General features: G+C 42.0%; 2 protein-coding genes across 3 annotated transcripts; one reads left to right on the forward strand and one right to left on the reverse strand.

The window, feature by feature from the left end:
* Positions 1–561: 561 nt before the first annotated feature.
* LOC124284575 (isatin hydrolase-like) lies at positions 562–2,229 on the forward strand. The gene is made up of 2 exons (XM_046720669.1): positions 562–806; positions 1,297–2,229. Exons 1-2 carry the CDS (start codon positions 631–633, stop codon positions 2,021–2,023), a joined length of 903 nt encoding a protein of 300 aa, XP_046576625.1. The 5' UTR covers positions 562–630; the 3' UTR covers positions 2,024–2,229.
* A 1,868-nt stretch (positions 2,230–4,097) lies between these two features.
* LOC124284610 (vitelline envelope sperm lysin receptor-like) lies at positions 4,098–14,817 on the reverse strand. Of its 2 annotated transcripts, none has more exons than XM_046720715.1 (10): positions 14,711–14,817; positions 14,220–14,260; positions 13,405–13,450; positions 12,381–12,559; positions 11,675–11,829; positions 10,740–10,885; positions 9,867–9,954; positions 8,594–8,747; positions 6,041–6,092; positions 4,098–4,751 (listed from the first exon to the last, which is right to left on the reverse strand). In XM_046720715.1, exons 2-10 carry the CDS (start codon positions 14,256–14,258, stop codon positions 4,126–4,128), a joined length of 1,485 nt encoding a protein of 494 aa, XP_046576671.1. In that variant the 5' UTR covers positions 14,259–14,260; positions 14,711–14,817; the 3' UTR covers positions 4,098–4,125. The 2 variants fall into 2 exon arrangements, with proteins under 2 accessions (XP_046576671.1, XP_046576672.1); XM_046720716.1 differs by lacking the exon at positions 14,711–14,817 and adding an exon at positions 14,630–14,668.
* Between the last annotated feature and the right edge of the window lies 1 nt (position 14,818).

The following is a 14,818-nucleotide window of genomic DNA, read 5'->3' on the forward strand; positions in this document are numbered from 1 at the left end:
ACCCACCCACCCCTCCGACTGAACATGCATGTAAGTGTGTTAGATATACCCGTTATCTCAAGGTCACTCAATTTCACTTGTGTCGGTGAATCTCGCCAATATACCTTGGTACCAAATTTGAACACAATCCATCATTTCTTTCTTGAGTTATCGCCCTAACAAGCTTATATGATGTATGAAATGCAACGAAAAACAAACACACGCGTATTTACGAGTGATTAAAACTGTTATTACAATTTACGTAAATATTTATTACATTTTACCGCAACTAAAACGATTACAATTTACGTCAATTGTTATTATAATTTACGTTTTTATTACAATTTACGTCAAGTTTATTACAATTTGCTGCAAGTATTACAATTTGCGTTTTTATTACAATTTACGTCTTTCTTTGCTCACATGTTATTTTCCCCAAGTTACGCCAAACTGTATATGACAAGTGAGTGAGTTGAGTTTTACGCCGCACTCAGCAATATTCCAGCTATATGGCGGGTATATGACAAGACCGACAAGACCGACAAGGCTGACTGGGTGACTTGTGGCACATCATGGCAAAGCAAGGATTCTGCATTACATTTTCTGCATCTGAGAACCTAATTATTCCGTTTAACGTTCATAGACATCAACATGAAGTATGGCAGCTCTGTCATTTGCATCAGCGTTTTGCTACCTCTAATCAGCGGCGAGATGAAAGTGGTAGACCTTACCTGGGCCCACAAGAAAGGCATACCCGAGTGGCCAGACAAGGGAATTCCAAAATTCAAGTTAACCATTGGAAATCGTGGCTTCCTCGCCAAGCTCTGGTAGGTGTTTTGTGATATTTTTGTCACGGTTGAAAGTGGGATAAAATCCTTTGGGCTGACAAAGTCGATTTGCTAGTCATCAAGTCAGTGAGTGAGTTCAGTTTTTCGGCAATATTCCAGCAATATCACGGCGGGTGACACCAGAAATGGGCTGCACACAGTGTACCCATGTGGGGAATCGAACCCGGGCTTTCGGCGTGACGCGCGAACGCTTTAACCACTAGGCTACCCCACCGCCTCCCTGGTCATCAAGAGATGAATATTATGTATGCAGCTGTTCAACAGCTTCAGCTTCTAAAAGCGGCGTAAAACTAAACTCAGTCAGTCAGTGCGAGTTCGATTCCCGGTTCGCCCCGCTTACCTATCTAGGTTGTCTGCACCGTAGTCCGTGCTGGTGGTGAGCGGCAGTTTCTTAGCGCTCACAAAAAGATTACTCGCCGAGATATACCTGGAAAATATTGATCACATGTCATTTTTTTCTCGTCCACAGGCAAGAATTCAACTGGTTTGTTACCCCCGAACACGCAGGAACGCATTTCGATTCCCCCGCCCACTTCGCCAAAGGTAAATGGAGGGCGCATGAGATTCCGCCCGAGCGTCTGATTGGTCCAGCGGTGGTTATCGACGTGACGTCACAAGCAGAAAGGGATCACGATTACAGAGTAACAAAGTCTGACTTCGACAGGTACGAACGAGAGCACGGTCGAATCCCACACGGTGCCATTGTACTCATGAATTCAGGTTGGGGCGCCCGTTTTCAAGACAAGAAACTTGTTTTCAACAGCGAGAAGGTCGACGACCCCTCTACTTTCCATTTCCCAGGTTACCACGAGGACGCCATTTCCTGGCTGTTGACCAATAGAAAAGTCAGTATGGTTGGGGTCGACACTCCCTCCTTGGACTACGGGCAGTCGACGACCTTCAGAGTTCACGTGCTGACTGGAGAGAACGGAATTATCGGACTGGAAAATGTGGCTAACATTGACCAGATTCCAGTCTTCGGGGCCACAATATTTGTAGGAGCAATGAAGGTGTTCGACGGAAGTGGCGGACCTGCCCGAATTATAGCGACCTTTGACCCGCTTGTTTCCCACGAGTACAGGGCAACGTGGATTGTTGTCATAGTTACCAGTGTATTGTTCGGTATATATGGTATCTATGGTATATATAGCACGTGTTTCGGGATACAGAGAGTAGGTGCGAGACATACTGAATAAATTGTTAGGAGACGAGGGATCATGTTTAATTATTCGTTTAAGGGAGTTACACTGAATCTGGGATAAGTTGTAGTGTGACCAAAAGTTTCCAGTTGAGACGTGTGAATATGGTACACGGGTTGAGGTAATTAACATAACGGTATTTTTTTATCGTGACAATGCCAGTTTATATTTAGTTTCTATATTTCTGTTGAGTATACTCAACAGAGAAAGTTAAGGACCACCCCAATATTCAATATTACTTTAATACTGAAAATTGGGGTGGTCAATACATATTCTTTGTTAATTATAATATTGTTTGCTTGTGTCTGCATTACATTGAACATAAAAACCCTGTTGTAAAGATGTGTGTTGGTCGCCTTTTACATGCAGGAGATCCGTGAAGATCCGGGTTAGAATTGGTCTTCAGCAACCCATGCTTGTCGTAAAAGGACTTGGTTGAGTCATCGTATCCCAGTCCCGATTACTGGATTGTCTGGTTCAGACCGCCATGTTGCTGGAATATTGCTGCGTGCGGTGTTAAACCAACCAACCAGCAGGAATTGAGGTTGAATTCTCACCTGGGTGTTCACTGCCACACCTTGATGCAGTTTAGAAGTAACGTTTCCTCACGAACCCACAACCAGTGCAAATAGCTTCGTTTGAGACTAGCATCAACAATATCCACATAAATACGGGCAGGTCGGCGGAAATGCTCGTCCACTACATTTGGTTAAGCTTATGCACGGCCACGTTTCAAGAAACCACATGTGAAGTGAACTAAAGAACTGTCGGAAATAGAAAACTTTTTTTCACATTTATATCTACAATTTATGTAGTTAATATGTGAAATATCTGTTAAACTAGGTGAGGTGAAAGTGGGTTTAACGTCGCGCTGGAGAATATTTCTCTCATATGACGACGTGCATGCGTGTGTATGTGTATGTGCGGCTGCTTGTACTAGCCCAGACTGAAGCTGGTTTTATAGTGCTAGCCCACCGAGATACCATGCCGCAGTGAAGCATGAATACCCAATTCAGACACATTATACTGACTCCAAGCCGACCAGTCCTTGTGCCGAGCGCCAGGCAGGGACAAACAAGTACCATATTTTAACGTCTTTTGGTATGACGCGGTCGGGGATCGAACCCGCGACCTTCCGCTATCCGGGCGGACGCTCTAACCACTACACCACGGAAGCGGCCTCCGTTAAACTAAGTTCGGCCTAACTACAGTCTCAGTGGGAGGGAGATAGGAAATGTAAAAAGGATTTTACTGAGGAGATATTAGTGCAGAAATGAGCAATGCGGGTTTTTTCAAATCCGAAGGACTTATTTGGACCAGACCATGGCTTTATGCAAAGTAGAGTGCGATGATATTGTAGAACAAATGACACTTTTAGAACGTCTATTTTGAAATTACACTTAGCTTCATTATAAACGATAGCAGGCGTAAAAATAACTTTAATACTGAAACTATTAAGGATGTAGGAGGGATCGTCTCAAAAGCAAAACCAAGACGGGTGTTTGGTGACGGTAGTTGGGGTCGGGCTTGGGGATAGAGATATTACCTAAGATTAGATAATCAATAGAGACATTCAATATACATGAAAAAGCATAAAAAATATTTGAGATGACCCCTTGTGTCTGGGCAGCACGTGAGTCGACGGTCCGTCGTCATACCTGTCTGAGCAACCTAATCTATGGTCTGATCTACTGTTTTCAGCAGCTATTCGTATTTTTTCTAACTTTCGCCCGATTTTACGAGTAAACATGCCTTTCTGGATATCCTATTACACATACCACTGAACGCCCAGTTAGGCCGATATGGGTTATTTCGAAATATGCTATTTGCAATTGTGTAAATTTTAGGGATACAGAGTAACAGCCTAAAAACAGGGTGTTTTTTTATTTTCCGACAGTACTTTAGAAATAAAGTGAATTTAGTTTAACGCCGCCTTTAGAAATATTCCAGCAATATCACGGCGGGGGACACCAGAAATAGGCTGCACACATTGTACCCATGAGGGGAATCGGATGAGAGCTGACGCTAACCACTAGGCTACAATACCGCTCCTATAAATAAAGAATAGCCCTTGGTGTCTGATATCGTTTATTGTGTCACTATGATGGGACGGACTCTCTCCTGTTGAAAAGTACAAAGCTATACAGTGACAGACCCAGCGACATTAAGCACAAGAGGGTCAGCGCCACGACTGCCGGCCAGGGAAGGATCGGCCAATCCGATGTGCCACTGAGCACATCTTCCTTGTTCTGTTTGACAAATGGTCGGTGTGCATCGTCCATTCTCAACAACGGTTGGTGTCTGTCGGCCTCGTCAGCGTTGTGTGGGGATAGATCAGGGTTGTATAGGGGTAGATGAGCACTGTCTGGACCCAGAACGGCCTCTTGGGACATCTGCGGTGGCAAATCGTCCCAATCTGAAGGAAGATTGTCATCTTCGGCCTGTGGTGGGGACAGTTCAAACTCGTCAGCCGATCGATCGTCGTCATTGGCCAGTGGTCGGTGAAGATCGTCCTCATGGGCCAGTGGTCGGGAATGATCGTCCTCATGGGCCAGTGGTCGGGAATATTGGTCCTCATTGGCCAGTGGTCGGGAATGATCGTCCTCATTGGCCAGTTGGTTAACTTTGGGCGATATTCTGATGACCTCTGATACGTGCTTGGTCGTGCCTATTTCTCTGTCCGCAGGGCTGTACATATCCGACTGAATTTGTATGGATCCATGATCTGGAACAGCAAGACATCGATCATGACTTTGCGCAGTTCTCAATTTGCATATTCTGCATGAACGTGTATTTTGGGTGTTCTTTATACAACTTCATATCTTATGTATTTTACCATTGGCTATTCTAGGAGTGGCGTGTTACTTGTTTCGAGTCTTCAGCCGTTGGTACAAAACCAGGTACGTTCATTACAACTAAGCCAATACACTTTCGGGGACAATGTATTTCTACTTTGATCACAATATTTTAGCAACAATGTTCCCACGAAACACCGATCGTAATTATATCGATATTTTGAGTATTTTCTGTTTTTCCGATAAAACATTCAAGTTGAACTAAACGTGGTTTCATTTTATAGTTACCAACAGTATTTCATGCATGCATAATTCTTTCAAAATCGACCGTTGAAGCGCAAAGTTACACACGTCACTTAGTATCGACGTTTACACACCTATGCTCTTGAACCGATATTCATGACGCAAATCACCGGATGTCTGGTTTAGACAAATACTTAAAGCGGCCGTCATATAGTCGGAATATTCCTGACTGCTGTGTAAAACAAACCCTTAATGCGAGTGAGTTTAGTTTAGTTTTACGCTGCACTCAGCAATATTCCAGCTGTATGGCGACCTTAATGCGAAGAGCAAACAGGACAACAGGTCCAGCCGCGCGCTTTGGACAGAGTACAACCACTGCGCTATGAAGGTGGCCAGTCCATAGATGATGGCATCGGTGCAATAGCATTTACAGTGGGTCAAGGGCTGGCATAAAGTCAGGAATCTAGGAGTGTGGATGTAACAAGTTACGCCAAAATCGACATTCCAGGTATGTGACAGCGGCTTATAGTCATCGAATCTGGACAAGGCAATTCCTGAACCGATTTGGTGAAACCATTCACACCTTCGGGAACGATGACTCCCGAACCTGACCATTGGATTGATTTTGCTGGGTCAAGAAAAATACCCTTGTAAGTTGACCCCATTTGATTCGGTTTTCGACGTCCAATTTAGTTTAGTTTTACACCGCACGAAGCAATATTCCAGCTATATGGCGGTTTCGACGTCCAAACAAAAACTATATTACTGCATCCTTGGCCGCGATTCGTCGATTTTCTGTCCAGAATATTATTGTTACGCACTGTTAAAATAATTGCTAACTGAAGAGCGGGAGGACGAACATGACGGAAAGGATTCTAAAATATCATTGAAGTTAAACAGTACAAGATATTAATCCTGAACAGAAAGGATCAAGTCCAGTGTAAAATTTAGGTATCGAGGACGATTATGTACGTACGTTCTCGAGATTCAAGAACAAACCGTCTTCGACGTTCTGTGCGACACGAGCTCTGAAACAAAAACATGAACCTCATCATAGTGGACAAGACCAATGGTTGCCAGCATCATCAACTTGTCGAGGTATTGCCACATATCCATAACGGTACCATACCTCTAAATTAGGCTCATACAAATCTCTACGCTTTTCATACTAAGGATACAAATATTGGTGTAGGTATAGTTTTACGCCGCTTTAGCAATATCACGGCTCGGGGCGGTGGACATGAGGTTCAGATTGTACCCCACATGACTGTCGAAACCACATGGCTACCCAACTGCCGTCCAAACAATACAGAATTGAAAAATCAAGATTTGGGGGTTTAATTCATTCAGGATTAATCAATAGGTGGTCATATTTTGGCTTCTGGTAATAAGCGTGCTTTTTAAAGCAACAAGTTAAATTTGAATTAAAGTGAATATCAAAGTTTATTTTGACGGACACACTAAAATACTAACTTTCCCAAAAGATGTACACAATATTTTCCCCAGGAAAAGTAATGCATGGTGATAGAGTATTTAACCGAGATCGTAAACTAAAGTACTGTCGGAAATAGAAAAAAACCCTGTTTTTTCGCATTGATATCTACAATTTATGTAGTTAATGTGTGACTGTGAAATATCTGTTAAACTAAGTTCGGCCTAACTACAGTCTCAGTGGTAGGGAGATATGAAACGTAGAAAAAGGACTTTACTGAGGAGAGATTAGTGCAAAAATGAGAAATGCGTTTTTTTCTAAGTTCAAAGCGACTTGTTTGGAACAGGCCATGGCTTTATGCAAATTAGTGTGCGATGATATTATATTACAGAGGACAATTTTTAAATGTCCATTTTGAAATTAAACTTAGCTTCATTATAAAAGATACCTGACTTAAAAAATAATAACTTTTAATACTGAAACTATGAAGGATGTAGCTGCCATGGAGTCTCACTATCACTATAAAAAGAAACAGGTAGGAGGGGTCGTCTCAAAAGCAAATCCAGGACGGGTGTCGCAGACGGTGGTTGGGGTCGGGCTGGGGGGATAGAGATATAAGCTGAGATAAGATAATCCTTTAGGGGAAGCAAACGGCATGTCATAACGATTTACAAATAATATCCAGTCCTGTCGATCTTCGGGTGGTCATGCCACCTATATATTTTGAGACATTTAATACGATGGCTGATTTAAGGTTTCCATGGGTATCATACCCATTTACGTATCTCAACATTAACTTTATGATTAATAAATGAGACATATTCAACACACATGAAAAAGCATAAATATCTTCGAGATGACCCCTTTTGCTTGTAGGCAGTACGTGCATTTTATGCCAGGCGAGTCGGCGGTCCGTCGTCATACCTGGCTGAGCGACCTAATTGCCATCTATAGTCCCATCTATTGTTTTGAGCAGCTATTCGTAATTTTTCTAAGTTTTCACCCATTTTACGAGTAAACATGCTTTTCTGGAAATACTATTATGCATCCCCTTGAATGCCCAGTTAGGCCGATGTGGGTTATTTCGATATATGCCATTCGTAAATTTGTCAATTTTAGGGATACAAAGTAACAGCCTAAAAACAGGGTTTTTTTCTATTTCCGACAGTACTTTATAAATATACACTTTCGAAACAGGAAGACCACTTACTGCATTACTGCATATTCTATGAGGAAACAGATTAGATAGAGATTAGATAGATATTTGATAGATTAGTGAGGGAGTTTAGTTTTACGCCACACTCAATATTCATGCTATATGGCGGCGCTCTGTAAATAATGGAGTCTGGACCAGACAATCCAGTGAGCAACAGCATGAGCATTGATCTGCCCAATTGGGAACCGATGACACGTGTCGACCAAGCCAGCGAGCCTGACAACCTGATCCCGTTAGTAGCCTCTTACGACAAGCATGGGTTACTGAAGATTCATTCTAACCCGGACCTTCACGGGTTTAGATAGATTAGAGATTAGATAGAGATTAGATACATTTAGACATAATATATAAAAAATAAATTAAAACAAATCCCAAAAAATCGCATCCAGTATTCAATTTTACTAAAACTTTAAAACTTGTTTTTGCTCACGCTCAGTGAGGACACTTGCAGTGACGCATAAACACGATTGTGATAATATTCAAATTAGATCCATGATGTGTGTCCAAAAGAGACATGGGAATTTGGGGTACGAGTTTTGCGTCGCTTTGGAAAGATTTACCATACTGATACAAAACGAGCACGAGTACCTGGACATACCTGAAACAATCGGGGGACACAGGGATTCAAACCCACTATCACAGGTTTATAGCATAGCAACTCCTGCTCCAGACAAGGTGAGCGAGCCAGACCACCCGATCCCGTTAGTCGCCTCTTCCGACAAGTATTATCCTCGATAATCTCCAGGGTATACGTTACGATCACTCTCCATTATCGAGGATGGACAAGCATGGGTTTCTGAAGACCCATTCTAACCCGGATATTCACCGGTCTCCTAAGATATTGATAATTCACTGGTCCAAACAGTGCCAACTCAACTCACCCCATCACAACTTGTATTGCAGGTTGTGAAATTGCAGTCAAATTTGATATTCTTATCATCGCCAAGGTGAAACGACACGAAGTAAGGACTGAATGAACTTTTGCCAACAGTTGTAAATCCTTCATCCTTCCGGAAAATTATTCCGTCGCCGCAGCTGTAAGAAAATACATTCAAGGTGGCATTAGAACACAGGGGTTCGAATCACTGTTTGGACAATAATTTTTAAAATAAAAGTCTAGACTTTTGCAATCGTTTTTTAATGTTATGATTAACCTATGTTTCAAATTTGAACGAGATCGGTGAAGGAATGAAGTTTTAAGAAAATTCCACCGCTACACTCATTACATAAAATACAAATTTATATAACGAGTGTAGCGGTAGAATTCTCTAAAAAAAAAAAGTCATTTTATTTTTGAAAATTGCCCAGTGATTCGAACCCCTGTGCATTAGACCCAGAAACCGCGACAGTGGCCGATGCGGCAATACAAAGTGTGAAGGCAAGTCCAAAGTCTGTTCTGTGTTTGAAGCGGCAATCAGCAAACTGACGTCTGCAATTGGTCCAGTCTGGATCACACTATCCTGTGATTAACATTATCATCAATCTATCAATTGGTAAACAGTGATGGATCAACCTGTTACAAGGATTGACAATTCCTCACTGCTGAATCCACCAATGTGGAGTTGACAACCGAAGTGTCTCGGAATGAAATCCACTCATTTAATCTTGACACGCCCGAGATGAAATCCTGCTCAGCAAATTGATTCAGAGGACGGTCTCAACTGTGCCCTTTCTTTTCACCGTCTCTTATCCTTCTATAATTTAGGAGATTTCCAGCTGTATGGTCCGTAAATAATCGAGTCTGGACCAGACAATCCAGTGATCAACAGCATGATCAACAGCATGAACATCGATCTTCGCAATAGGGATACGACGATATGTCTCAACCAAGTCAACGAGCCTGACCACCCGGATCGGGTTAGCCACCTCTTGCGCATGGGTTGCTGAAGACCAATTCTATCCTTATCTTCACGGGTCATTCACCACCTGACTGCATACAGAATGGGTTGGGAATATCAAGGCATGACTCATTTTAACATAAATTGTCAACCTAGTCTTGCACATGCAAAGTATTCATAAGTGCATAATCTGCAAGAATTCTACACGTTGCGTTTGTGTGAGTGAAGGTCATGTTTTGATAGTTGTTAAGCTGCTACTTGGTTCATGCAAGGTGTTATTGTCCCACAATGCACCAGATGATCACTATGTACATACCCTGCACGAAGAACGGCATATCTCTCCTTGGAGTTGATCCCAACCACGTCACAGGAAGATACCCTTATGCCCACTTCGCCATCCTTACCTACAGGAAACAGTGAGAATTCACGAGACATGTTTACAATGCACTCACCACAGTTGTGAGCAATCTTGCGTGGATTGGGTGAGAATGGTTTTACGCCACTTTTAGCAATATTCCAGCAATATCACGGGGGGCATCAGAAATGGAATCACACATTGTATCTATGTGGGGAATCGAACCCGGGTGTTCGGCGTGACAAGCCAACGCCTTAACCACTAGGCTACCCCACCGCCCCCTTGTGTGGACCTACCTTGACACCGAAGTGCAAGGTATGATACTAGTATATATACTTATCACTGCCACGGGTGCACGCAGACATGAGGGTACAGTGCAGCAATTCAAATGTCAAAAACGGAAATTTTAAATGTTACACAATGAGTAAAATATTAAATCGATTATATTTACGTTACCTTGACACTATAAAAATGTTTTACAAATGTTTAAAAAGATAAGCATTTTCCGGCGCCTTCTAGGCAATTTAATATACTGATTCACAAAGCGGTCCTAACTATAGTGTATCATAGGCTTAGGAAGGTCCAAAAGCTACGAACGTTTTGTGGATCAACTGTCACATTACTGAGACCGGACCAGATGAACCATTTGGGCAATATGTCATCTGTAATAAGTAAATAGCCCAGTTAAAGCAACCTTCTCTACTTGGCTCTTACATTGGTGCACAGACCAATTCCCCACTCTTTCATGTACAGTTTATCTTCAGCAATGTTTCAGCCATTTTGGGCGACTCCGATCGGGAAGCGTGTACGTTAAGTTTTGTCATAGTGTCATACCATCTGTAGTTGCCTTGATCTGAATCTTCCTCTGGGCTGGGATATTTGGCCCAATACTGGCGCCTTTCACATCTACAAGACCCAGGTGAATCGATGAGGAAAGCCGAGGGCCTTTATTGAACTGCAGCTCTGCCGGGGCGATAAGTCTAAACATGAAGTAACGAGTGAGTGAGTACGTTTAGTTTTACGCGGCTTTTAACAATATTCCAGCTATATCACAGCGGGGGACACCAGACATGGGCTTCACACATTGTACCCATGTTGGGAATCGAACCCGGGTCTTCGGCGTGACGAGCGAACGCTTTAACCACTAGGTTACCCCACCGCCCTGAAGTAACGAGTGAATATGGGATTTTTCCAGTATTGTTTGTGTCGGGCAAACAGGGAACTTTTAGCGTTCAAAACTGGATTTTGCTTAAAAAGGTTCCAATTTTCTTAAATTCAAAATAATGTTTAGGTATTTTAAAGGTATTTTGAAATTCCATTAATATAATAAAGCAAACAGGTTTAATGGTTACGTTAGTGAATTAAAGTCACATGATTCTTTTTCCAATCCAGTGACCAGGAAAATTCAAATATGTTGCTTTTGACAAATAATCACATTAGACAGTTCTATTGTATAAACACATCTTCCCAGTGTATGGGAACTGACTGACCAAAAATAGTTTTCACGCTTGGTCTGCAAATACTGCATCAATAATCTCAACGGCGGTCACCGTGTTAATGACCCGGATGTTGATTTCACCAAGCGATTTTGATTGGCACCAGTCTCGTCAGCCAAATTACAAGACCACAGTACGAAACTAGTTTGGAAAGGTTAGAACCAGTCTTGGTAAAGTGCACTGCCTTGGGATAAATAAACCGGGGCTGCCATGTGTACTACAGAGGTGATCCGATTATGATCGTTGGGACAGCTGCTGAGCAGCGGCACCTACCCGCGTAGCGCCTGTTTTGAGGCGGTGGACTTCACACCGTAGTCGCCGAACGAACAGGAAACCACGTACTGCTCGGCATTCGTAATGATAGGACTTCCTTTTTCGCCCCATGCTACGTAAACGGTCGTGGTGTACACTGTGGCCCCTTCCCGTTTCTGCAAAATGTTAACAACTTCTGTAAAAACAAACACTACCATTACATTTACTATTTGTGCTTACGATGGTTTTGTGTTATGATATTCAACAATCTCACAAATTGTACATACCTCCCGAGATGACTGGGACACCAGTGCCAGTGGCTTATTATTATACAATACGATAAAGAAGAATCGTTGGTTCAAATCTCATTCTGCGACGTGACGTCGATTACAGTTATACAACCTTCGCCCAAATCTGGTTTAATATAAATCTGTAAACGTAGTAGCGCTGTAGGTATACTGAAACTTCAACACTGTTCTTTATTACCAGATGTTCACATTAAAGGGCAAGTTACGTACAACCAATAAAGACGGATTTGGGTCCAGTACACTTCATGATGGAAAATGATGAGCAATTAATACTTCTTTGTCCCATATTTTTATCGATCTTATGTCAAAACGTTAGCCTCATTTCTTCATACGAACGACCAGAAGCAACGTTAAGCAGTCATACAATGATAGTATGCTACCACTCACCGCCAGTGCAAGTTCAAATTACTGTAACTTACCTCCAATACGCAACGAGCGCCGCCATTGTCTTTGAACGTGATTGGCAGGATGCAATGTGCAGCATCGGTTGCATTGAAAAGTTGTAGGCCGTTCTTACATTTTGCTGTCACACGAACACTCAAGTCAGATATTACCTCAATGTTGCCATTTGACTTGCCATCTCCACAATGGGCAACGACTGAAATCATAAAATCAAGTCCGGTAAGATTTTACACAAATCTCTCCCATTCGGCTCCATTGACATTGTTATATTTTTATAAACCTAACCTTGACATTTTAGGAAGCAGCGAGTTGGGCTTAAGAATAATATATATATATATATATATATATATATATATATATATATATATATTCAAGCGTATGGGACTTTCACAATTGGTGAAAGCTGTTACGGATATGTGTTGACAAACCTAGAAACAATCAGAGCGAGTCGATATTCGATTTCTGGCGCGCCTAAGGGGACAACTCCGCCCAGGGAAAGAAATCTACATCAAACACTTATCGAAAATCGGAAACCAATGTTATCTCTGGATGACACGGACATCATTGAGGCCCTCTTATGTGTATATAGAGCAGAATATGAGTGATTCATTGGTTGATAGGACAAGCAGTGAGTGAATATGATTTGACGCCGCCTTCAGCAATATTCCAGCAATATCACGGCGGGGGACACTAGAAATGGGTTTCACATTGTACCCGTGTGGAATCAAACATGCCTTCGGCGTGACGAGCAGGACGCGTCATTAGGCTACCCAACCGCCCCTGTATGACTACGAGAGCATGGCATCACAGACAAAATCAAAGAGGTAACAGTGTAACCGGCGTGTCCTCCGTGGAATGCTAAAGAATTGGTTGTGAATTCAGTACCAAGCGATGTTCAGTTTATTCCAATATCCATCCTCTGATTACATCAGTTATAGTGCCCGTTTTTCCCGATCGTTAGGCCAGTTTTAATTCACTGTATTCATCAATATTAAAGACTGGATTTTTGAAAACATTAAAAGATACATGGGTGGTACTCACCTTTAATGATGAAGTTCGAGGGCAGGCCCGTCACATACACGGGGACCTGAAATAATTTCATGCACACCCCAGGTTTACACACAAAGAATACTTAGTGTTTAACGTTGTTTTTTCAATAAAAAGTCCTAATTGAAGACCCACTTGGGTAACATTTCCGCCCGTATCCCCGCCATATTTTAACGATGAGGAACAATTTCTTTGAGTGGCATTTTTAGAAGTTGGATATGTCTTTGAATATATTGAGATACAATTAAACGAACATGTTAAAACTCATCCTTATCAGATGAATATATATTCAGGTAATTATTTGACTAGAATGATACTTAAGGGGGGCACGGGCGGAAGTCTTTCCAATGTATTTTTATAAGATTCGAGTAAAAGCATGGTGTCACATTACTAACCGCTGTATCGAGTAGTAAAAGCGGCGCGAATTACAGCTACGATTTCCCAACTACCTCATTGGTTACAAATATAATGTAGACAGTTGCAGAAGAAAAGAGGTGAGGTGAGGTGAAATTGGGTTGAACGTCGTGCTTGAGAATATTTCGCTCATATGACGACGTGCATGCGGGTGTATGTGTATGTGCGGCTGCTCGTACTAGCCCAGACTGAAGCTGGTTTTATAGTGCTAGCCCACTGAGATACCATGCCGCAGTGAAGCATGAATATCCCACTCAGACACATTATACCGACTCCGAGCCGACCAGTCCTTGTTCTATCCATTAACGCTCTAACATCTACACCACGGAGGCGGTCACAGAAGAAAGGAAAAACCCAAATGAAAATTCGAAACAGACAATAAACACGCTACTCACAGATATTGCCAGAAGTAACCCAGCAACCCACACAGCCATACCTGCAGAAGACGCCGAGAAGATACATTACAATCTCTGTAACAAACTGCACAGCATATGGGCGAATAGTGGAAACTGAAATATTAATCTCCACATAAAGTTGTATCAAAAAATGTAGCCGAACCTAAACTATTTGAAGAAAATATATTGCAAGCATTGATAAAAATATAGTACGTATTATTACGTGAATATTATGCCAATTCACTTTACAGAATATTCCGCTGTTTGTAAATGCAGAACTCAAATGCTACGTTTCAGTTGGTTTTAATTTATTTGTAACTCAGACAAAATTTTAGAATATTTATCAACAACACATTAAATTCTGAATACATTTGTGTCCGAGGAACGAGCTAAGTATGAAGACAACGCACCTGTTTTGTTGCAGATACAAAACAAGAGCAACAATTTCACCAGTAAAGATAATTTATCTCCGGATTGAAAAACATTCTTACCGACATGGAGTGAAGACACGCTCTGAGCAAGTCCACGGGGTTATGAAGCCAGGGACGGAAACACCAGTGTTACTTTCAGGCAAAACTCGTGCATTGTTATCCAATCAA

Source organism: Haliotis rubra, unplaced genomic scaffold (assembly GCF_003918875.1).
Source record: "Haliotis rubra isolate DU_JTF1 unplaced genomic scaffold, ASM391887v1 Scf34, whole genome shotgun sequence".
Lineage (NCBI taxonomy): Eukaryota > Metazoa > Mollusca > Gastropoda > Lepetellida > Haliotidae > Haliotis > Haliotis rubra.